Genomic DNA, 25339 nt, shown 5'->3' on the forward strand with positions numbered 1-25339 from the left:
GCCCGCTCAGCCCAGCCTCCGTGCGGGGAGGGCGCGCAGCTCCGCAGCCGCTTTCCTCCAGGCCCGGCCCTGCCGTACGGCGCCCTCAGACTCCGCACCGCTCCCACGCCAGCGCGGGGCCGATCCGGGCTCTCCCCGTTCCCGGGCTGCAGGCGCAGCCCCGCCTCACGCACACGGCGGCTCCGCCTCCGCTTAAAGCGCGCCCGCGGCCGCCGCCGCCTCCTCTTCCCGCTCGCTGTGCCGCCGGCATGTCGGACAGGCTGCCCTACAAAGTGGGTGAGTGCGCGCGGCCCGGCCCGGCCCCTCGGGGCTCCCGCCGCTCCTCGGCGAGCGGTGCGGACGCGGGGCGGTGAAGCCGGGCCGCTGCGGCGGGGTCCGCGGTGAGGCCGAACCGCCGGGCCGCGTAGGGGTGGCCGGGTCTGCGGGCGCGCAGTGGGGATCCGCTGGATGTGTGCGGCCGGAACGATCGGCTGAGGATCGGGACCGGGATGCGAGCGTGGAGTCACCTCCGAGCTGCGGGAGGGGCTGCGCGAACACCGCGGGGAGCGGCGGGAGGTGCGGTGGGGAAAGCTCGGAGCGATCGCCTCTGAAGAGCTGTAGGGCTTTGGAGGATGAATAAAAATAATAAGAAAATAGCCCGCTCGTTTAAAAAATAAAAATAATAATAATTAAAAAATTGTCAGGGATGTGAACCTGAAATACTAGGGGATATTTCTAAGCGCGCTCTGGGAAGTCTGCGCGGCTTTAAGAAGGGTGAGATTGAAGAACCTCCCCGCCCCCACTTCCCCCTTTCAGCGGTGCTCCAGTGTCTGTCCGCCTCCTCGGCCTCCTCAGCCCCTGCTTGCTGTGACGCCCGGGCACGTGGGCTTAATGGGCATCGCTTGGGAATAAAGTGCAGTCAGCCTGTCTGCGTGAAACCGGGCGCTCTGACTCGGTGTGTTCACCAGCTAGCTGAAAGAAAGCTGTCTGACCATGCTGTTAGTGAAATGATGCTGTCCTGAGGCCTCTGAAAGGGCTCACCAGGTGCTGGGGCATTGGCACTGGCTGGTGCTGCAGAGCAGTGCTGGATGCTGGCTGGCCGCCTGCTGTAGGTGCAGCTGGAGTCAGACCTGCTGCAGGTGCAGCGTTCTCTTCCTCACTGTATAGTGTTGGAAATCTCCTGTTCAGGTTTTGGTGAACTTTCTTAATGAAAGATCCTTCTTGGAGAAGTAAAGCAGATTGTGACTAATGTTGCTTCAGAAGATGTCTTTGTGGAGAGCCCTGCAGCTGAGACCTCACTGGGGACAGGGCTGGGCACAGTGCCTGGAGACCTTGCAGGGAGTGTGCTGTGTGTGTTCCCACTTGCAGAAGGTGTGACTGTATAGGCATTGCCCCCAGGCATGCTACTCTTTCTATATGGAAGGAAACCTCTGGAACTGTCAGAGCCTTGGGCAGCATTTGCAGAAATGGGTTGGAACTTGGAACTTAATAAATGGGCTACAGGGCTCCTGAGCAATAGATGAATGTGCCCATATAGGAGCTTTGTTGTTTTGGGGCTGTTTGGTCTGAACTTGCTTAAAAGCCTATGCACCATAGTGCAAAAGCAGGGGGGTAAGAGGGATAGGGCCCATTTTTCCCCTGCTCTAACTCCCAGCTGTTGCTTGGTGTTCAGTTCAGCTGTTGCAGCTGATGCCTGTCCACAAGTGTGAGAAGGGATACCAAGGTCTCAGCTATTTAAACTCTGACACCTGTCCTCCTTCTCTTGCAGCTGACATCAGCCTTGCTGACTGGGGTCGCAAGGCCATTGAGATTGCAGAGAATGAGATGCCAGGGCTGATGAAGATGCGGGAGATGTATGGTGCCTCGAAGCCGCTGAAAGGTGCGCGGATCGCCGGCTGCCTCCATATGACTGTGCAGACAGCAGTTCTCATAGAGACCCTTATAAAGCTGGGAGCTGAGGTAAAATGTCTCTGAATTTCTCCTTCAGCGTGCTCTTAGGTAATGCTCTGCCTAGGGCACTGCTTCAGTTTATATAACTATCACAGGGGATCCTGGCAAATTTGTCTGCATTTTTAGAAGAGACTGTGTTCCGGATGGATTATTTCTTCTTCCCTTAAGCAAAAACTTCATCAGTGGTAATGCACACACCCTAGGATGTGGTATGTGTCCTTTCTCTGAAGAAGCTGCAGCTTCGGAAGTGCCAGTTCTGGACTGGGTCGCTGGCTTCAGCAGCTCCATGCATGCAGCTTCCTGAGCAGTGGTGCTCAGGGAGTGCATTGTGTTGTGCTTGGGCATGCAGTGTTGTTGCTGTTAATGCTGAGGCTCTAGTGACTGCCTGCAGCATGGATTAGCTTGCATTAAGGACTGCACTGTGCCTTCAAATTCAGCGAAAACTTATGAGACTGTCTGAGAGCTCCTGCTAGCCTTTCAGCTGTGCAGAAAACACTGCAGAAGCAATGTGGTTAAATGATGGCAGGTGGGGACTTCACTGATTTCAAGCTCACTGTGTGATTCTGGATGAGTTACCCTCGTCCATCTTAAAGACTTAGATACCTGTAAGCCCTTTACTGCATCATGCCATGTGCCTGGCTTGCAGAATGGAGTCCAAACATCACGGCTGAGTGATCACTGCACAGGACATCTCAGCACAATCCAAATAGCTTGTGTACTGAGCAGGGAGCTCAGTGGTGGATTATGTTAAGCATGATTTGTGATCTGAAATTCCTTTGTCCTGAAGTTTAGCTGTATGCACCCTGGCTGCCCAGAGATAGTCCTGTATGGGACTCCTGGGAGTATGTGCCTGGGAAGGATTAAAAGTATTGAGCCACTGTCATGCTTACTCAGAGGCAGTGGAAAAAGGGGAAGCTCTCTCCAACAGATAAAGCATTTCTTAAAAAGTGAAAACTGGGGGGATAGATGTAGTCAGGATGCAGGGCCAGCATGTGCTGTTGTATATGGAGATTGTCCTGGTCAGAGCTGTTGTGCTAGTGCAGTGCTGAAGGAGAACTTTGATGTGGATTTAGTCCTGGCTTTCTTCCTACTATTATGTATCTAACTTTGTCCCTTCTCAGGATTTAAAAGCAAGCAGTACTTGCTGAGTTTTAGGAAGTTCTTTGCTGTTCCTGTTGGTTGCTGTATCCTAGTCTGGCTGGCTTAAGCAGCAGATGTGTGCTATCTTAAATATAGCTAAACTCCTTCAGTATGAATACAGGCCAAATTCAATATCATATGGGACACATCCAAGTCATTCAGGGAGGTCCCTGCAGTGATTTGGTTCCTCTAAGCATAAGCTAGGGTTGTGCCTTGAAGATGTGTGCTGTTGTATTACCTTGGTGCTTGATTGTGAGTTCCTTTCTTGTTCTCATGCCTAAGTGTTCAGACTGCTTTGAGTTTGGATTCAACCCTGATTCATCTGTTCTACCACAGTCTGGGTGCTTGGAAGGAAGGAAAGTAACTGCAATGAAACTGTATCCTGTGTATACTCTCCAGTCTCTTTGGGGGTGTGGACTGGGGGGTTGAAACCAGATGATCTTTGAGATCCCTTCCAATCCAGGCTATACTGTAATAGTGAGGACATAGCTCACTAGAAATGGTGGGATTCCTTCTACCGTGTTTCCATGATAGCATATAGGTCATACTTTCTCAATTGCACCGTGGTTTCTAACAGAGGCACTTCAGCTTAGCTATTGGCCTCATTGCCTTCTTGGAGAAGCCCTCCCTAATACCTCCAGGACAAGTCTGGGGTTTTCCCCTACCACCTCCCAAAGTGACAGCGTTTCCATGCTCTTCTCTGTAAGCCAGTACACCTCCTTCCCCCATCATATCTAGTTTAAAGCCCTGCTAGCCAGCCCAGCCAGCTTGCTCCCTAGAATATTTGTGGCCCTTTTGATCAGCTCCTTAAGGTCTGTTGCAAATCAGCATGCAGATACCCACCTGCTGGTCAGTTCTGTAAGGAACAGAGTGAGAGCTCAAGTGTGTAGCTCCTGGTCACAGAGCGGACCTGGGAGGCACTACTGTGAAGCTGCAGTGGGTGTGCAGGTCCCTATTAATGCAGCTCAGCGATGTGCTGTTGCTTTTCTAGGTGCCTGAGCCTAGTTATGAAATCTGTGGGAAGTGCTTAGCTCAGCTGGAAAAGCTTCCATGACTGGAGAACAGAGTGGGAGCTGTTTGAGCATAATCTCAAGAGAATGCCTGTTGATAGCACACTTCAGCTGTGTTTCTGACATTCTTGAGTGCCAGTTGGTGTATTGCTGCATGGTCATATTCTTTACTGGACACTTGTTATGTGGCTGTTCTGAAAATCTGAACTTCAATGATGCAGACTTTCTGAACCCACCATACTGTGCTTTTTCTGAAGATCTGTAGCTGAACATACTCTTTGGGTGTCTGGCACAAGCTCTCGTGAGTGAAGAGGTGGCTGAATACGTGGCACATCTGAAGCTCTGCTATCCTTTGAGGTGGCATTATTTTCCCTGTCCTAGTCAAATACTTAGTTTCCCTATTAACTTTTACAGAGCTATTTAGAAAGGCAGGAATTTGCACTAATATACTTTTCTGCTCTTGTTCCCTTTTGTGTCTACATAGAGTTCCTGATATCTCAGAACTTTGTTCAGCAAATAAAACTTGAGTTGTTTTCCAGGTACAATGGTCAAGCTGCAACATTTTCTCCACTCAGGACCATGCTGCAGCTGCTATTGCAAAAGCTGGCATCCCTGGTAAGTTTTCTGTGTTCTAATTGGGCTTTGAATTGGGGTATAGAGCCTGTTCTAGCTAAATCAAACTGTACAAATCAAGCTTTTCAGAATAAACTTCAGGATAGAAGTAGCCTCTGAAAGCCTGTGTTTGTTACAAAACAGGATGTTTGATTCAAGCTGCATTGCATCAGACAGTCTAGCATGCCTGACAATGGCTGATCTGGTGTTAGACTACAAAAGAGCTGGGTTGTATGTTACCAACCTTAAGCCTGTTTACTAAGATGATTAAATGGGCTGGGTAATTAGAGATTGGTGTGTAGGTGTGTATAGAAGGTGTTTGGTGCTTTCCAGTAAGCTTGCTGCTCATAGCATTTGGGGAAGGGAGCCTGGCTGTTAGCAGAGGCAAAATCTGTTTTCTGACAGCCTGGTTCTTTCCTTTGGAGGTGTCTTTAGCTACTGGTATAATTAACTGTTGTGACAAGTCTTTCCCCAACTGTGATCCATTTTAAAGTAACAGAAGAAAGCAATTCCTTCCCTAGCTCTTGTGGTATTACTGCTGTGGGCATCACCTCCTGCCTGCAGTGTGAAAGAACCAGCAGCAACCTCCTGGATCTAGATGTTAGAGTATTGCATCCCTCATTTCTTTTAACACTCAAAATTCAACTGAAGAGCATTGTGTGGGTGGAGCATCCATCTGACCTTTTGGCTTCCACCCTTGTTATCTTTGCTTGGTGGAACTTGCACTTTTTGTTAACATTACACTTCACACAGTGATTCTAGAGACGTGGGAGGAATGCTGATCCTTTGTAGACAATGAGGGACACTGATACATGCTTCTGTAGAAGGGGCAGCTGTGGGGATGGCTTCAAAGCTGAAGTTTTCTGTATAAACAGCAAAACATGGCAATTTATCGGGTTTCCAGTGTTAGGGTATGTAAACTGTGTACTCAGCAAGTTTGAATAGCTGAGTATCAACAGGGCTTGAGCGTAGCATGAAGCAGCTACAAATGCCTGGAAAGGCAAAGGCAATGATAGATATGTGTTAGTTGCTGAAGCATGGCTTTTGGTAGTAGATGTGCTAATCTTGAGATATGCCCTTATAAGAGCAGAGGAAGCGTAGCAGCATGGACTTTAGCACTGTGCTAGAAACTAGAATTTAAAGTTGCTGGAGAGTTTCTGCTCTGGTGCTTTGTTCATGCCAAAGTCTGGTGCATTTTTCCTGCTGTACTAGAAATGCTGTAGTTGTGTTTTCATTTGTTTGTATCAATACATCCTGCGGCTATTTGTAATTCCTGGTACTGTGGTGAATTAAGGGAGTAAGTGGGGCGTTGTGGATGTGAGTCTGCTTTAGTTTGCTTTGATTTTTCTTTCTTAACACGGAATAGTGAGGAGGGCCATGAAGTCTCAGTTTTAATTAAGTTTGTGGCCTGGAACAGAAGGCAAAATGTTTTAACTTCTCTTTTGAGATCTTGATCTTACCAGTGAAAATGTCTCTTCTGGCTTGCAGGCACAGATAATCATCTACCTGTCAGCTCTGCTGCTGAGTGCTGCTGATGAAATCTTCATTTTGCTGCTTTGCTATTTGCTCAGTAAGAAACTAATTGTTTGTTTGTTCCTATTTAGTATTTGCCTGGAAAGGAGAAACGGACGAGGAATATTTGTGGTGCATTGAGCAGACCCTGTACTTCAAGGATGGGCAGCCCCTCAACATGATTTTGGATGATGGTGGAGATCTTACCAACCTAGTCCATACCAAATATCCACAGCTCTTGAAAGGTAACTTGCAGTTTTTGTCAGGTACAGTTCTACCTGGGAGGCCAGTTTGGCACTTTTTCGGTGGGAATTCCCTGCTTTGGTAAAAGGGGTGCGGGAAGATTGGAAAGGCATGTTCAAGCAGGCAATGGGATGTGTCTGTGAAAACTGCTTACAATGCAAGAGCAGAATCTCTTTCCTGCAGGAGCTGTTGTTTCCATGTCTGCTTTGTAGTATTTATACTACGCTGACTGTTCTCCTGGCCTTCATTCACATTATCCATTACCCGAATGACCAGTAGGGCTGCTGTCTGGCCAAGACATTTCTGGAAATGGGCTGGGTTTTAGAATTGCTTAATGTCTGCTTGCAATTAATATTTTCTAATGTTGTTGCTTTTTTGTTCCCTGTACTCTCAATGCACCTTTAGATCAACTCATGACAACCTGTAGTTTTTCTTGGAAAGAAATGTTTTTTTCACAGTATATGAACTGGAAGGCATTAACTTGTCCCAGTAAAGATGCTGATAGTCAGGGTTGTGACTCTTGCTTTGTTGATGTATTACCTTTAGTATAAGCTAGTAAAACAGTATGGTGTGGCTAGCACATGTTATTTGTAAAAAGACTTATCTGAGGGCTGTTTGGCACCACTTGCAGTAGCAGGCTGATCTGTGCTGGGCAACTGTAGCAGCTTCTTTGCTCTGCTGGACTTCGTATGTGTTGCTGCAAGCCACAGAGTTGCTGTGTTGCTGAAGGACATGTTTGATCTAGGATTTGGAGATAATTAGATAGGCATATGGAGGGGATACTAAACTGATTACTGTTCGCTGTTCTGCTGTTCATTCTCAGCCCTTACAGGTGGGGTTGCTGTAGAAACCTGCTGGGATCAGCTTTCCTGAGCTGTATTGCTTTAACAGGTTAGAATCAGAAGTAGTCAAGACACAGGGCTGTGTGAAGGAAGGAGGCTGGGCCGTACTGCCCATCTGTGTGCTTGTATGGGTAGAGTGGCAAGTAAAAGAAGAAATTGCAACTGTGTGACATGTTTTGCTTCCTCTTTGATCTTCATCCTCATGTCATTGGGTCTCCAGCAGTGAACTGTAATGCAGTGGAAATTGGTGTCTGCTTATCAGAGGTCTCTTTTACTTTCTTCTGGGCTGCCTCTGTGTGAAGTTCATGACCAAGGAAGTCACAGCTAATCATGTCTCCTTGGAATTATGACAGGCCCCAAAATGCATTTTTTCATACTTGAATTCTGTTTAATGGGGTTGTTCCCCTGTCAAGCACATGCAGCTAATGCCTCTATTTGTGTCTGTTCTTGAGGGTGCTTGTGCTGAACTTTTCACAACTGCAGCCTTGTAATCTGCTCTTCAGAGTCCTCTCACTTGTCTTGCACTCCTGTTGTGCAAGCAAACAGTATGATATAAAAAAAATAAACAGTGTGATAAAAAAGTATGATATGTTTCTGCAGGACAGTGGCTGTCTCCTGTGTTGGCATCCATCTCTGGTCTGCCATCCTAATTCACAGGAGTGGCCCTTCACCTGGGTTTTTAAAGGGCCTAGAGGGAATGTCATACCTATCAACATTTCTCTTGCCAAAATGTGTGTATTTGCACTGACTGGAGTTGAGAAGCCTTCTTGCAGCATTCCACCACCTGTGGAAGGTGACAGAACTTGGTATGGTTTATCAACCAGTCTCATGCTTCTTAGAAGAAGAAAAGCTTCCAGAATGGGACTTTGTGAGTAGAGCTTTGATTGCATTTAAGATCTGCACTTAGCCATTTGTTGCAAAGGCTGATTCAAAGAAACTGTACAGCATCCATTTTTTTCTGCCTTGAGGATAACAGTGGCCAATAAATTTTAAGGGCAGGTGGTGATATTTGAAAGTCACTGAAAATGAATGAATGTCACAGTCCGATGGTCTCTTTGTGGGTAAAGGCAGGACAACAGCAGTGTTAGAGCATGCACAGTATTTAGAAGGGCTGAATTGTGAGTGCAGGAGTTATGGCAGCACACTATTGTTCTCCCCCAGAAATATGGGGAAAGTTGAGCAAAATGTTAGTGCACAGAGCTGAGCTGTGCCATTTGCTATTAGAAGATTGGGCAAGTTTCCTGACCTAATTTCAGAGGGAGCTGCTTTCCGTGCTACAGCCATATCTAATCTATATGAAAGTTAGTTCAGTCCGAGCATGCAATGAACAATTGAGAGTAGGGCTCTGTAGTTCATTCAGGTCTACTTGAAATAGGAGCTGCATTAAACTGCTGCATGGAAATGCTCAGTAAGTTTCACCTCGTCCCTAAACACAACTGCTGTTAGAGGGCAGAATGGCCTTTGTATTACTGCCATGTTTTGCTAGGCTAAATGCCCTTAAAACCAACATAAATGAAGGAAAGGAAGGGAAAGACTTCAGAACCGAGCAAAGAAAGTCACTGTACTCATGCAAAGATCATTTCTGGTGTCTCTGCTGAAGCCTGCTGTTCAGAGAGGGCTGGGAAGGCTGTATTATTGGTGATCCGTTGGGGCAGACTTACTTGTTGATCAGGTAGGTAAAGCAGGTCTGAATGTTCAGCAAGAATTCTTCATATTGCTTCAGCTTTTTTTCCGTGCTTTGAGCCCAGCTCTGTTCTCGAGTCGCTCAGGGAGCTGCTCAGACAATTGCACTGGAAAAATGCTTTCACAGAATCACAGAATTGCCAGGGTTGGAAGGGATCTCAAGGATCATGAAGCTCCAACCCCCCTGCCACACACAGGGCCACCAACCATCCCACCTAATGCTAGACCAGGCTGCCCAGGGCCCCATCCAACCTGGCCTTGAACACCTCCAGGGACGGGGCATCCACAGCCTCTCTGGGCAGCTGTTCCAGCACCTCACCGCTCTCTCTGTAAAGAACTTCCCCCTGACGTCCAACCTAAATCTCCCTTCCCTCAACTTAAAACCATTTCCCCTTGTCTTGCTGTCACTCACCCTTTCAAAGAGTTGATTCCCCTCCTGTTTGTAGGCTCCCTTTAGGTACTGAAAGGCTGCAATGAGGTCACCCCGCAGCCTTCTTTTCTCCAGGCTGAACAAGCCCAGCTCCCTCAGCCTGTCCTCATAGGGGAGCTGCTCCAGTCCCCTCATCATCTCCTCTGGACCCTCTCCAACAGCTCCCTGTCTTTCTTGTACTGGGGGCTCCACACTTGGACACAGCACTGCAGATGGGGCCTCACAAGAGCAGAGCAGAGGGGAACAATCACCTCCCTGTCCCTGCTGGCCACCCCTCTTTTGATGGAGCCCAGGATCCCATTTGCCTTCCGAGCCTCAAGGGCACACTGCTGGCTCATGTTAAGTTTTTCATCTATCAAGACCCCCAGGTCCTTCTCCACAGGGCTGCTCTCAAGGCCCGCTCCTTCCAGTCTGTAGGGATGCCTGGGATTCCTCCGGCCCAAGTGCAAAACTCTGCACTTTGCCTTTGGGGAAAGGTGTTATATTTCACCACGCACCGTGATGTTCTTTGGCTTGCCCTGTTCCCTACCAGCGAGCTCTCAACGTGCCAGACCTCATCTTAACCGTCTCAGCAGGTGACCGAGTGAAGAGCGTGGCATTCGAGTGCAGTCCGTGCTGGCAGCTCGCTGCAGGCTGTGCGGCCGCATCACGGAACGCGTCTCCCCGCCGTGCGGCAGCCGGAGGTGGCGGCGATGTCCGCGCCGCGCCGCAAGGGGGCGCCATAGCTCCGCAGCGGCTCCGGCCGCGCTGCCCGGGCCGAGCCGTGCGTCCCAGATGTGCCGCCCCTCCTGAGCGGCGCTTCGATCTAAAAGCCCATATAAGTGTTGGTGGGTTGCTGGTGCTGTGCCCTCCCCTCTGCTGCTGCTCAGGGTGCTGTGCTGGGAGCCCGGCTGCTGCCCTGTGCTGTGGGACAGGTCTTCTGGCGTCTCTGCTTTGCTGCTGCTGTGTGTGAAGTAGGAAGGGCTGGCAGTCTGAATTAGCTGCTCCAATGTTGTATGGATCTCTACACAGAGATATTGCTCTTGGTGGTGGTTTTGGCTTGGTTTATTTTTCCCCCAGTACTTCATACAGTGACAGATTAGCTGATGTAGTATGCTTCCAGACCGAAGAACAAACTTAGCCACCATAACCTGTGCAGGATATGCAGCTCAACTGCATAAGTGATTTTCAGGTTTATTAATTGTCACAAATTGCCACCACTTTTCTTGTGTAGACAAGCTTTGAGGAACACCCTGAATGCTTACATTATAGCAATTAGGCAGTTTGCATGCAGTGAGATATTATTGAGATGGTAGGGGGAAGAAATATCTGGAATTCATGCTGTATGTGGTATGAAGGGTAAACAGGGACACGTTTACAAATTTGGCTTTTGGGTGCTATTTGAAGTGAGGTTACTTTGTAACAGTTACTGTCATATCAAGGTCTGGTTCCCTTATCTGATGTTTGTGTTTTTAGGCAGTTCTTTGTCACTGGCTTCTACCTCTGGGACTGTTTTCAAACAAGGACCTATTTGAAATGATACTTTGTGAATGTGCTACTAAGATACCCTGGAAACGGAATTTTCGCGCAGTTAATGTCTAGATTTGGAGCATGTGGAGAATGTTTAATCAAAGCTGCAGCTCATTACTGACAGGAGGATTGAAACAACAAACTGAATTTGAATTTTTCTTAGTTGTTTCAAGTGCTTTAGACTTGAGTGTGGTTATGTCTCGTCTCTTTTCAGGCCACCTTGCCAGTATAGAACAGACTTTAGAAACGTCACTGAAAGTGGACATCCAGCTCTCTTTGCAGTTGGCTCAGTTTGTGAGAAAAATAGATAAGAACTGTCTTTCCTGACTTTCTGGTCTAGAATTAGCCCCTTCTATTTTTCCAAAGATTTCTTTGTCCTGCTGCTTTGATAGCCATGTGGGGGAAAACTTGATGAAGCTTCAGAGTGCCGTTTGAGGATCCAAATGAGGGTTCTGATCTCATCCCTGCTTCCTGCAAGGATTTTTATAACTTAAACCTCTGGAAGACACTATTGCCACTTGAATGTGTTGGTTTGCAGTGACATTAAATCCAACCAAACATAAATCATTTTATTCTGCCCATAGGAATTAGAGGTATTTCAGAAGAGACAACCACTGGAGTTCACAACCTGTACAAGATGAAAGCCAATGGGACTCTGAAGGTGCCAGCTATCAATGTTAACGACTCTGTCACCAAGGTATTGCAGTTAAAGTACTTATGCTATGCTGTGCTAACAGGTTTGGTGCTGGGATGTTGTTATTCCCCTGCAAGTATTCTTTCTCTTGCTGAGGTACTCTAGATGTGGAACTGAACAGATTTTCAGCATATCCCTGAAGTGAGTCCACGATGTCTTTGGTGTGACGTGTCGTAAATATCCCACTTTTAGAATGTTCAAGGCTTAATTGTGTGCAAGGATGTGTGTTATATTATTAAAATGCAAGAGAAGTGAAGACATCTCTGGAATTATAGCTGTGTTAGCCTACAGTTAGTTCTTCTGTCAAGAAACAGGTCATCACTGTGTGACTTAAAGCCACAGGCAGGTAACAGCTGGAAAAGAAAGTGAATGACCTGCATGAGCTTTTGGCAGATAAAGGTATTCCTGCAAGCAACAGTTGCTAAAGATAGAGCAGAAAGTGTTTATATCCCTTGTTTAGTCATATTTCTGCTTCCCATGACAAGTCCTGATGAATTGAGGTAAGAGGAAGGAATGGTATTAAGAGAGTGATGATGATTTTGAATGCAGATGAATTATAGAGGGATTTTCAGGTGTGCATGTAGCTTATGTATCCAGGTGTTTTTAAAACTGGTCAGTAAGTATATATTGAGTCACCGCGTTCAGTTTTAAACAGTTTTCACAGTGAAGCATTGTGATAATAATTCCTGCCAGTAGGGTGCCTGTGAAAAGTAGCACTTTAAGGCACAACTGTTTCAGTACTTTTTGGCTGTTTAATACTCTGAGACTAACCTCAGTCTCCTATGTTATTCTGCCAGGAGTGGCATTTCTCAATGGTTTGGTCTGCTTTCTCTGCAGCTTGTTGTTTGAAGACTGTCTTATTTCTGTTCACAAAGATGTCTGACATCTTTATTCCATAGCTAATGGGCTGGAAACAGTTGATTTTGGACGTTCCTCTACATCCTTTTCACCTGTGTCTTTGCCTCTTGCACAGTAACTACTAATACTGTTTAGCAGATTAGGAAATTTTTCTAAAAAAGCCTCTGAAATGGATTTGAATTGAGATAACTTTATTCCAGTGCCAAACAAGTGCTTATTTTCAAATACTGTTGAGGATTTGTGCAATGAAAGATTTGTATGAACTACAGTTATAGACCTCCAGGAAGACATGCAACTGAATGACAGATTTTTGCTCCTTCAGTTTGATATTTGGACTTTATGCCAACTTCCTATGGTATTGGTGGGAGAAGGAGATTTCCTTTATTTTCGTTTATTTCATTTACAAAATGTTTCTCACCAGGGGCATGCTAAAGCCTGTATGTGGCATAATTACATAGATTGAAAAAGAATAAATGAAAGATCAAGTCAAATTATCATCTTCTCATCCCTCATGTAGTTAATGTTTAGCTGACTGTCTGCCTCCTCATCATGTATGCCCACATAAATCCATTTGGCTTCTCTAAGAAGTTTTTGCTTGAGTGAATCTTTCTTCTGTTCTGAAATGGCTCCTGTTTCTTCTCCAGAGCAAATTTGATAACCTTTATGGCTGCCGAGAGTCCCTCATTGATGGTATCAAACGTGCTACAGATGTCATGATTGCTGGAAAAGTAGCAGTGGTGGCAGGTTATGGTGATGTGGGCAAAGGCTGTGCTCAGGCCCTGCGGAACTTTGGAGCAAGAGTCATCATCACTGAGATTGATCCCATCAACGCACTGCAGGCAGCTATGGAAGGTGAGAACAGAAGGTATAGAAATTACTGCATCTGAAGGGAGTCTGTCTGTGTTGATGTAGAGCAGTAAATGACAGTCGAGAAAGTTTCAGTGGATTTCAGCCTCTGTGTTGTAGAAGTGACACTCCTCTTGTTTAACTGAGCACACAATGAACTCTTTCCTTACAACTTCTATTGTTGTAGGCCTTGAAGATATGTTTGGAGTCACAGATAAAAAGACTAGTGGGGAAAGCCTGCTATTTTGTAATGCTGTAAGTCTGGTTATGAATGGGTTAATTATCTTCAAGTTGGACAATTCTACCTTCAGTGTAGGTTAAGACTTACTAGAATATTTTCATAGTAAAACAGCAGACCTTGTCTTCATTAAATGCTTTTGTAAATTAATACCACTCTGCCTTTCCAGTGTGAAGCTGTGCTTGCAGCACACTGTCAGAGCTGTACTCCAACTCTTCTGTGGCTGCTTCATTTAGCTCCGGGTAGTACCAGTTTATCCCATTTCTTTTCATACATGATTAGAATCTGCAGGTATTGTGGACACATTTTCTTTGGCAAGCAAACCCTGAATCCAATCTAAGAGCTGTACAGACACTACACCTTTGGTTGCAGGGTGTTGGATGCATATGATCCTCACACTGGAAGTAGGTGAGGGATACAGATGTTTTTGTGCTGCCTTGGTATTTAGTGTAAGGAAAGTACATCCACTAACATGCATTTTCCACAGATTATGCATTGGCACAGCCTTCTATTACTCATAATTTTTTCTTTATGCTTTACTCAGTTTTGCAGCCCATTTTTGAACAACATCTGGTGATTGGGTAGGGAGATAATTTTTTTTTCTCTCATTTTCAGGTTATGAAGTTACTACAATGGAGGAGGCTTGCAAGGAAGGCAATATCTTTGTTACAACCACTGGCTGCACTGACATTGTTCAGGGCAGGTATGATCTAGTCATTTGCTTCAGTGAAAACACACTGCTACAGTTAGATTTATATATAGTCATAACTTGTCAGCAGCGTGGTGAGGGATAGCATTAATTTAATGAGAAACTGAGACTTCAGTTGATTGTTGCCACGTTGCAATTATTCCTGTCCTACAATGCCTAATGCTGGAGAAACAAAAAGCATAGATGGACAGAAAAGAAAGATGGGCAGTTTAAGAAAATGGGAGGGCAGGCCTGAATTCTGTTATTAATTGTTAATTCTGTTATTCTGAATTCTATTGATAAATGTGAACGGAAAGGAAGGTAGGTAAAGATTGAAAGTGATTCCATCTGTGAATACACACAGCAATCTTGAAACTAATCTGTTCTCAATAAACTGCCCTGCAGCTTTTTTATTGTCACTTCTTAGATCTCAGTTTATAGTCCCTCTGCTCTACACAAACTCATTCCTGTTTTTGCCATTAGGATTGTACATGTTGTAGTATGAGGTCACATTAAGTGGGAGGAGATGAAGCCATCAGTATCCAGGAATGTGAAACTGCTGGAAATATTAAAGTAGTGGAGAAAGAGATTCTTTCCGTGTAGGAAGGACAGAATAACTGCCACTATTTTAGTAGTGACCAACTAAAAAAAGTTCATTCAACTTTCTATACTGGGACAACAATTTATCTTCAATAACCTCTGCCATCCTTGGGAAGAGTCCTTTTCTAGGATCTTGAAACTTTTCCCTGCAGGTTTTACATGCTTAAATGATTACTACACCCATACATCATGTCTGTGAAAATCAACTGCAGATCTAGGAGCTCTTCATTTCTCCTTGAGCAGAGCTATGGACCAAAGCACCTCCTGCATTTGGAAAAGGAATGTTTCTTTTGTGCATTGACTTTTGATATTTTTTTTTTCTTCCCTCAGGCACTTCGAACAGATGAAGGATGATGCCATAGTTTGTAATATTGGTCATTTTGATGTGGAAGTTGATGCAAAGTGGCTGAATCAAAATGCAGTAGAGGTGGTGAATGTTAAACCTCAGGTGAGACAGCCCATGTAGAAGGCATCCTGATAGAACAGAGTGATTGCAAGTCATTGTCTGCTGCTGGAATGGGAAGTGTTTCTTTTTAAGTGCTTCTACTCTTTACATTCTAGCTTTTATATTGTTAATTGATTTTTTTGGAAGCCAGGTTTGTTCTGGGCTAATCTTAATGCAGATTCTGCTCTGCTGTTGCTCTGTTAGTCTATGACAAGCTGCATGTAATATTCTTGCACTGATATTAAAACAACTGGTTCCAACAAGTGCCCAGGACTTACAGCACGGTCTCTGAGAAGAGATGCCTAGTATGGATACATCTGTATATTCTTTCCTTCTGGGCAAACAGGAACCTATTCCTTAGTGATGGTCTCATAGTTGATTGTATAAATTCGTTCCTTACAGGAGGTCGACCTTGATGTATGAAGTATGAAAATGTGCTTTTTGATAGCCACCATCTGAAAGTAATGCCATAACTCAGTTTAAAAAATTAGGTGATGATGAATACAAACAGACCATTAGAGATCATATAAAACTTCATAGGAACAGAGCCTGTGGATTCTCTGGTGGCTGATCTCAGTTTCCTCCAAGGAAGTTGCTTGTGTAGCTGCCCTGCACCAGAACAGTCTTAGGTCTAATGCAGAGTGCTAGTATTAGAATGAATCTCAAGGAAATGTCTTCTGGGGTTCTGCCAAGGTTTGAAAAATTCACACCTTTGTTTTCAAAGCATTTTTTGTTCTGAAATTAAAGCCTATGTGGAGCTTTGCCAAATTCAGGCTTCTCTTCCAGACTCTGTGGCTTCATTTTAGAAACCTGTGGAGGCCAGAAGTCTGTGTGTGGGCAGAGAAGGCAGGATGTTTTATCCTTGCTCAGCTTGCATTCCCACCATGTATTTTCTTCAAACTATGGCAGTAGTCACATGGAAAAGTAGGGATCTAAAAACTCCAACTCTTCAGCTGTATCCTTAAACAGAGAAACAACACTAAATTAAAACTTGTTTGTAACACAGACGTTGAAGAACATCACCTGAGGCTAACCAGGCCCTTTCTAACTTGGTATAGAACTTCTGATTACCTTCTGAAGTGGTAACTTTTGCTCACAGTGGGATTCTCAGACAGGTTTTTTACTTTTTACCTTTAATTATATCTAGATGTATGTCTTAGTAGATCTGTTTACCCTTCCAAATTTCATGACCCTCCTGTGGCTTATTGGCCACCCACATCAAACTCTTGCTAAGCAGTTGTGAGAGTCTTTGCAGTGTCATGTTTGTTGTTGTGGCAGTAAATGAGAAGTATGAAGTTATACTTTCAAGTTCTCACTATGTTTGTGCCTGCTCTTTCCCATGACCTTAGTGTAAGGCTGACTTCACCCTAGCTTCTGTCCTAGAAGAACCTGTAGCTAGCTGCTTGCTTCTGGATAGCTCAGGTTTTAAAAGGTTTTAAAACTGGGACTATTTATAAACGTTGTCAAAGGCTGGAATAGATATTACTGTAGTAACATACAAACTACCTGCCCACGACTATTGAGTGTGGCTCTTAAAATCCATGTGAAAAATTGAATATTAGTGTTCAAGAAAGCAGCAGTCCCTTTTCTTGTCAGGAGCCAAGCCTGTCACTAATATATTAGGTACCCTGAACAGTGAGATGCAGTGTAGTGCAAGTACAACTATTAAAAGTGTATGGTTCAAAACAAATCTTTTATTTTTAAAAGATTGGAGTTAGGGTCAAAGTAGCCCATATGGTTTAATGCTGAAGACTTACCTCCTTCCTATCCTAAATCTCTGTTGTGTTCTGTAAACCATCACTATTGCGAGCAGGAGGTTCAGAGTGACCCAAAATAATGGACCTGTTAACACAGGATGTCATCCAGGATGCTGTAGGTGACACGAAAATGTATATTTAAAAATATTTAGCTGAAGTTTGTAATATTTTAAAACAACAACAGCAAAAAAAACAACCATCCCTGAATGAACCGCCTCTGTCTCAGTTTGATCTAGAGATAGATGAAGCTGAGAGGATTTATTGGGAAATTTGGCTTTTGTTGTATTCTTCCTTATCTACCTACTGCTTACTGCTGGAGATAGGATATAACTTTGGGTTTAGGAACAAGGAAGTATCCTGCAGCTTCAATCCCTCACAACCAGCATCAGAATTCATCTGCACTGGAACTAGAATTGGTGGATCCTGGTGGATGGCAACCAAGTCCGTGGGAAGGACATTGGATCCAGGTAGTCTTTACGGTCCCTTCCAACCTAAAGCCTTTCTGTGATTCTACAGTTCTGTGACAAAAATGCTCCTTTGATGAATTTGAACACAACTGAGAAATCTGCTCTGGCCTAAGTGGTGGACTGAGAAAAGTCCAAACACATGCATAGAATCATAGAATGACAGAATGCCTTAGGTTGCAAAGGACTTTAAAGATCATCAAGCTCACACCCTCCTGCTAAGGACTGGCTGCCTCCACCCCCCAGCTTGGGCTGCCCAGTGCCCAGCCATGATCTCTGACACCTCCAGGAATGGGGCATCCAGTTTTTGGCAACAGTGCTGGGGCTACACCACCTCTGGGTAAAGAATTTCTCCCTCATATCTAACCTAAATCTCCCCTTTTTTAGTTTAAAATCATTCTCTCTTGTCTTATCACTATCAGACCATACAAAAAGTCACTCCCCCTCCTGCTCATAAACTCCCTTCAGGTAATGGAATGCTGCAGTGAGGTCTCTCCTGACCCTTCTCCAAGCTAAACAAGCCCAACTATCTCAACCTTTCTTCATAGCAAAGGTTCTTCAGCCCTCTGATTGTATTTGTGACCTTCTGGACCCACTCCAACAGCTCTGCATCCTTCTTGTGCACTAAGAGGGACAAAGCCCAGCTTTTCATCCACCAAGAAAAAAAATTTCCCCCTTGCCCCCCACTAGTAATGCAATTTAGTTTCCTGCATTTGGGGAAATCACAGGGGTCAGCACACCTGGAGTGCATGTAAATGAGCCTTGCCCTGGGAAAGCCACCTTCCTGATCATGGTGTCCTCCCTGCTAGATTAATGTCTTCTCCCTAGTCTAAAAGGGGGCCTCAAGTAGAGGACAGACCCTGTGTTAAAGGTGTGATATCTTGCACTAACCCTTAGAATTTTTTCACTTCAAGTGAGAAGTCCCACATGCTTTTATAATACCAAGTACTGACTTGAATTTTTACTAATACTTGGCAGCTTTTTCTATATCCTGTAGCAAGGAGGGGAATATAAAGCAAGAGCAAAAATCTGTGATCAAAACCTCCTATGAAGACATCTGTCTTTTGATCCTGAGGATTATTATTACCAGAGCTGAGCGTCTGGTTGTTAGATGTCAGCTAGAGGTAAAGTGTAATTGTGAAACAGTGTCCAATGTTGTAATTTTCAGTATCATATGGTCCCTATTTGCAAGTGATGAGCTGGCAGAAGAAATCTTTAATACTTGGGAAAGGAAAATGTCTTAATGTGCCATTCTGACTCATCTGGTGCTTTCAAAGAAGGAGAAAATAGGCGTATTCCTGAAAAGCTGGCAGGTTGTTTTGAGTATCTGCTTGCAGTTCTGGTACTAGATTAATGTGTAGCATGAACTCAGCTCTTGAAGAGGAGGAAGGGTCAGGGTGGGAATAATGAGCTTTGACTCTGCAAATAAGTCACTTATGTATATATCATGTTTTGTCTGGAGGGAAGTGCAAAGCAACCGAAGAGTCCAGGGTAAGCTAAGTGCAGATAGGGAGAGAGAGGAGGCATTTGTATAAATATGGAGATGAACTTAACAGTTGGATAACTGGAACTCTAATTCTCTAGCAGCTTACTGAGCTTGTAAAGCAGCTGGTTTGTCTGTCTGTAGCTTAGGCTTGTTTTCACAGTACTGGCTTAGACCTTTACTATTCTGCATTTCTTTCCATACAAAGACATGGACTTGCATTATTCCACATTACCTTGTGCACTGAATCGGTCGTGTCAGCAGATGGCCAAAGGTGTGAGATTCCATGCACCATCCAGCAGCTGCCCAGGGATTTGTTGGGTCGGTGTATAGATACAGAACCACATTCAAACCTTGAAACTTAATTGCAGCAGTGTTACAATTAAGTGAAAATTAATTGTAGCAGTAAGCAGTGTTTACTATAAACCATGTTGTTGTAGGTTTTTTTTTCTTTAGCATTCTGATTTGTCTGCTTCCTTCTTTGTTTTGTTTCTCCCTCCCATAGTCTTCTGATGGTGCATGTCGTATTTTTGGGGTGAACTGAGAGCTGTCACTAGTGATCCACACTGGAGAATTAGCATCCATAAGAAATATACTGCAGCTGCTTAGTGAAAGGAAATTCTTGCTAGCCTTACCTTGCTGTACTGCTCTTGGGTAGGAAAAATAAAGAGTTTTATTCGGAGCTTCTGTTTGAGATGGTTACTGACTACGTACGTGCTAATGACAGTAATCTGTATTATACAAACCCCAGAAATAGAGTATTGGGATTGAATCACAGCTGGGGAAGATAAGTAGAGGCCCAGATCTTGTCTGAAAGTGAAGTACCTGTTCTGGTAAAATGGTCATTGCTAGTTTAAATTATCTGTTCCAAACTGAATAAAGGTTTTTTTTGTTTGTTTGTTTTTTTGAAAGCAGAATTATTAAAAATAAAACTTAGTTCAGCATGGCTTTTAACCTATGGGTTGAAGCTTTAAGAACAAAATTAAGTGGCTTGTATTTTGCTTCATATTCCCTTTTGAGACATAAAGTATAAATACAGCTGCAGGAAAGGAACCCTTTTAAGTCTGGCAGGTGTCTATGCTATGACTGCAAAATTTGTGTAAAACACTGTTAACCTTTAACAAAGTTTACTGTTACCTTTTCAGTCTTTTCAAAGGTTTAGTCTGCTTCCACGTGCTTGACATAATAGATGAACAGCAAATAGCAGGGAATAATGAATATTCTTATAACTTACAGTCCAGATTGTCATTTCATTTTAGGCTTTAATATTTAATGTAATTCCTTTCTACAGGGTGAAGGCAAGGGAGAGAAGAGCTAGCAACTGGCAGGAGGGGGAAGCAGAGCTAGCATAGGCATTGCAGGATTCCAGTCTAGCCCAGACAGTTTAGGCACATATGAAGTGACAGTCTCTCCTGAACTCTGGGGTTCTTGTGTAACTGAGCACCTGTCTCCTTAGCCCTTGTTTGCCTGTCCTTTTGTCCCTAGCACAGCCTGGAAATCAGCCTGAATGGAAGACTGAATCTTTCTCCCTGAAAGCAGAGTGTACACCAGAGTCTAGGACAGCCATTTAATTTACCAATTCTTTTCAGCTATGCATGTAACCTGATAAGTGGATTGCTTGATAAGTGGATAGATCTCCTTCTGTTTTGACTTTGGGACTTGTCTTGCTCTCACTTAGGCCTGGTGTCATTGTGGGAGGTGAGCTGTCAAACCATAAGTGTTTTCAGGCCTCCTAGAAGGTGGTGCCAAGGATTTGGTAGATGCCTGTAGCAGCCTGTACCTGGAGGACAAACTGTTTATGTCTTGACTGTAAATCAAGGCATTACTGAGGTGGGAAGATTCACTGGGGAATAATTTCAGAAGGCTCAGCAAAATCTGGCCCTTACCTGTGTTTCAGGTGCAAATGTTCTGGGCTGTTGCACACAGAGGTGCTTCTTCTCCTCTCTCTCCACGCTAGCAGTTATAATTAAGTGTATATGAATTACATCTTCCTGCAGGCAGCATGTTCCCTGCCACAGACACCTGAGATGGTATGCATGTGAAAGAACCAGAAGAACAGGATAACTGATTAAATATGAAGCAGATGCTAAGATGTGTGTAGTGTGAAGTCCAGAGTAGTTATGAGCCTTACTGAACTCTGGCTAGGAATGGTGAGGAGCATCTTGATTGTAATGAAAGTCTGCATCATAAACCCATTGCTGAATTGTTGATGTGGGATGGGAGCCCACCGAGTTTTGCATGAATTCTATGGAGATATTCAAGACCTGTCTGGATGCTGACCTGTGCTACCTATTGTAGGGTACTGCTTTATATGGGGATTGGACTAGGTGACCTCTTGAGGTCCCTTCCAGCCCCTGTGATTCCGTGACTTAAAATGCTGTTTGTGTCCTCACCTTTCACTGCTCTTTTCCCAGGTGGATCGCTATAAATTGAGGAATGGTCGTCATATTATACTGCTAGCAGAAGGCAGACTGGTCAATTTGGGCTGTGCCATGGGTCACCCTAGCTTCGTCATGAGCAACTCCTTCACCAACCAGGTGCTGGCACAGATTGAGCTGTGGACAAATAGTGACAAATACTCTGTTGGAGTCCATTTCCTGCCAAAGAAGGTGAGTTAGAATAATAAAAAAGCACAAACTTGTAGGGCTTTGGTCACACAGTCTGAAGTGAGCTTTTTTCTTTTTTTGTGTGTGTGTGGCTAGGACGGTGTGAAGAAGTAGAACTTGTTTGTGACAGGAATGTCCTGTTGTTTTTGTTTGTTTTTTTTTTCCCTTGACTTGCAGCTCTTTATTAAGGTGCTGTCTGAGAATAGTCAGGAAGCTCCTTCCTGAAGAGTTGGAATGAAACCAGAAATCATCACTGTGGTTGAGAGAATCTGGGTTCCATTTGCACCTGGGCAGAGCTTATCACAATCTGGTCCTAATAGCTTCACAAGATATTAATGACACAAATTCCCTTGTGTTTCCCTTTAATCTTATCTGCGGATTCTTTGTTCTTGGAGAAATCTGGGTCGTGTCATAACTTGCAAATTCCTTTATAAAACTAACCTGGTTTTAATTTTGCAAAACAAGCATGAGAATTTGAGTTGGTCATTGAAAAGGATACTGGAGTTAAATCCCATTGCTTTGAAATAGTCTCACACCTGGTTCTAAATATGAAAATACTTTTCCTCTGGGAAGTATAAAGTGTATGTTTGGGCTTATTTGTGAAATGTTTGCTGAAGAACTTAAGCTTCCAAAACTGCCCATTGATGATTAAGCAAAGTGTATCTGCAGCTGATCAGCCAGCTCTCTGACACACAGTCATCTTCAGAGAAAAATTTTGGTGACGATTCCAAGGAAAAAGGGCAGGCCCGATATTGCTAATAAAACGTGGCTTCATTCTCTTCCAGAACAAGTTTTTGGTAATCATACTTGAACTGAAAGTGAGAAATAACCTCCCATCTGTTACTTACAAATGGAGTTGAGTGTTTGTGCAGTGTATGCAATGATGTGTTCAGGTTCATGTACTGTGGCAAAACGATCTTCACCCACTGGGCTCCACAGATAATTTCAATGACTTGAAGCTGTTGTCTTGTCAGAACCAACAAAAGATGGATAGAAGAGCTTTCTTTCCTGATTTTTGGGCTAGTACCTCTCCTTGTTCTGCATAGTAGCTTTGAGATCTAAATGTAAATTTAAGAACTGGTGATGAGCTATTACAAAAATGCCTGCTTTTCTGCAATATGTTTTCCTGGAAATTATTGCATCCATGTTCTTGCTATCAAATCTATCCTTCCTTACGCTCAGCTTCTTGATTCGAAGTGTGCAGTAGGTAAGAATGTCACTTTGCCTTTCTCTAAATCTTGAAGTCCATAAGCTGAAGCAACTGTGAAACAGCTTCTTTCTGCTGCAGTTTGAGAAGCTGTTTTGCGTGATACTGGTGACTCAGTAACAGCTCCTTTTCGAGTAGATCCAATCTGTCTCAGTTGTGCTGGAAATGCACCTGTCAGATCTCAATATATCACTACAGTTCAACCTGATATATATTTGATTTTTAATCTTCTGACATGATCTACTAATGTGATATACTTGTTTCCCATTCTAGACACAGTCCTTCCAGCTGGGTTTTCTTTCTTGGTTTTCTTGATTCTTGTGTAGTATCCTATGGCTTTCATGGTTTGCTTCCACATTCTTCAACCACTTAATCTATTGTTTTTAATGATTTGGGCTATACATCTTTGCTGTCACTGGTTCTCTGCAGATGTTCAGAGTAACACCAGCCAGCAGGTTGAGCTGCACTGAATTCTTCAGCACTGAATATGTTTGTTATGATGGGGTTACTTTAGAGTAGTTTCTTGTTAGAACACTCTGCTTAGGATGTGCTGGTTGACACATGCTGAAGATGTAGTGCTTGACTTGGTGATCAAATATATTGCAACAGTTACATGCATAGAGGAGATATCACCAGTTTTTTTTTCTCTGCTGCTGCAGTTCAGACTTACCTTGCATCTGTGTTTCCTTGGGAGTGATCATTCGTATCTTGCAGGAATTGCAAATGATATGATAACTTATCTTTCTATTGTATGCAACTTGTCCTTTCCTAGTGCTGTCCTATCTCCTTGAATGTCTTTCATGGCTCTGCCTTCCTGTTTGACATGGCAGCTAGCTTGCCATGTTGCTGTCTGTTTTCAGACTTAAATATCCTCTAACTTTCTGCTCATTTTTCTGACCCTTGAGTTTGCATGTCTGCCTGACACCCCTGGAATGAAGAAAAGATCAGGAAGTGAGATATAAAGTATTTTATTATTCATGAAGACCATGACAATAGATAATAGTGTTGTTGATGAATTAGTGATTCTGGAACGAATATTCTTAACATACATACCTCAGAGAAAGTATACCTGGAAGGGGGAGATGTATTAATTTACTTGTATGTATTAGAATTCCTATAAAACATTCTGATAGTCTAGTATGTTCATATTCAGGTGTTTTCATAGCAGAAACATGACTGGACTTTTCCCTTCTACCAAACTGGACATTCTTATCTTCAAATAGTTTGATATCTGTTCTCTGTGTGGATGGATGTGAATGTGTAAATGGGATTGAAATGGGCTTGATGATATATTTGTCTGCCTCCTGCTTCTGAGGAAGTCAAATCAAGTTGGGACTTTTCCATCTGGGGATGATTCTGTGCTCAAGGTAGATGGTTCTGCACTCAAGCAGTTGTTGTGTCAGTCTGTTAAATTCTCCTTGGAGCTGCTACTGGTTTTTAGGTATTCATTTCTTACTGTCAGCCATGATTTCCTGAACTGAAGCCTCTACTAATCATTTTCAATGCTTTGTTTTCTAGCTGGATGAAGCTGTGGCTGCTGCACATCTGGACAAACTGTGTGTGAAGTTGACAAAACTGAGTGAGAAGCAGGCCAAATACCTGGGCTTGTCAAAGGATGGGCCCTTCAAGCCAGACCACTACCGATACTGAGCAGGTGGCAGTACTCAAAGACCAAAGTGCAACCTTCCAAAGCTCTAGTGTGTGCTGGGTTTCTGAGAACAAGCCCTTTGCCATCATCCTCTCAGTGCTGCAGAACTTGTGCCCTTACCGATGGAGCTTCAGGGCCTTTTTAGTCTTTTTTTTTCTTCTTTTTTTTTCTTTTAAAGAAAGAGGATCACCCTGGCTCATGGAATTAGAATTGGTACTTAGCTAACTTCACAGCAAAATAACTTCACAGCAAAAAGGATCCGATGCACCTTTAATTGGCCCCTAATGTCCCAGTAAGAGCTGGACAAAAGAGAATACTAGATTAAATATCCGCTCTTGTCAAACATGGCCAGCTATTTGAGCAGGCTAATCAGTGAAGTGCAGAACTGTTTCTGCAGAGAGATGCTTTCTGCCATGCTCTGTTGGAATTAGCTGAATTCTGTTTCAAGGCTGGAGGTGTCAGGCTTCTCTCCATGAAGGTGCACTAACTGTGAAACACCTTTTGTGGAACTGGGGAAACTAAGGAGGAGTATTCTGCAGGTTGCTTGATCTGCCTCCTGTAGAATCCATGTAATTTTTTATGCAGAGATGAGAGCTGGCATTCTCTCTGGATTAATCTATTCCAGTAATTTTAATTAGAACCAAGACCCTTCTATGCTGCTTCCATAGCAACAGTGGAAGGGGTGTGAAGCAAAGGTGACTTACTTAAGCAGTCTTCTAGTGTTGGTTAATGTCCAAGAAGCCACTGAGGGGATGATTAGGGTTAGGGGTCTTGACTGGTCCTAGGAAAACACCAGCAGCACGCTTTTATCCCCAGGTTCTTTTTCAGAATTGTCATGTCTGCTGTATCTTTCCTGTCACTGACTGAAAGTGCTTTTATTAAAGATGTGACTGTG

The 25339-nt window shown here is 43.9% G+C and overlaps 1 protein-coding gene across 1 annotated transcript; it reads left to right on the forward strand.

Annotated features, from left to right (window-relative positions):
• AHCY (adenosylhomocysteinase) lies at window positions 1–25339 on the forward strand. Its single transcript, XM_031605678.2, has 10 exons — window positions 1–276; window positions 1748–1938; window positions 4619–4694; window positions 6296–6448; window positions 11495–11607; window positions 13107–13314; window positions 14162–14249; window positions 15165–15282; window positions 21398–21592; window positions 24315–25339. Exons 1-10 carry the CDS (start codon window positions 249–251, stop codon window positions 24444–24446), a joined length of 1302 nt encoding a protein of 433 aa, XP_031461538.1. The 5' UTR covers window positions 1–248; the 3' UTR covers window positions 24447–25339.

The sequence above is a fragment of the Phasianus colchicus genome, chromosome 17 (assembly GCF_987193195.1).
Source record: "Phasianus colchicus chromosome 17, bPhaCol1.hap1.1, whole genome shotgun sequence".
NCBI classification, from domain to species: domain Eukaryota; kingdom Metazoa; phylum Chordata; class Aves; order Galliformes; family Phasianidae; genus Phasianus; species Phasianus colchicus.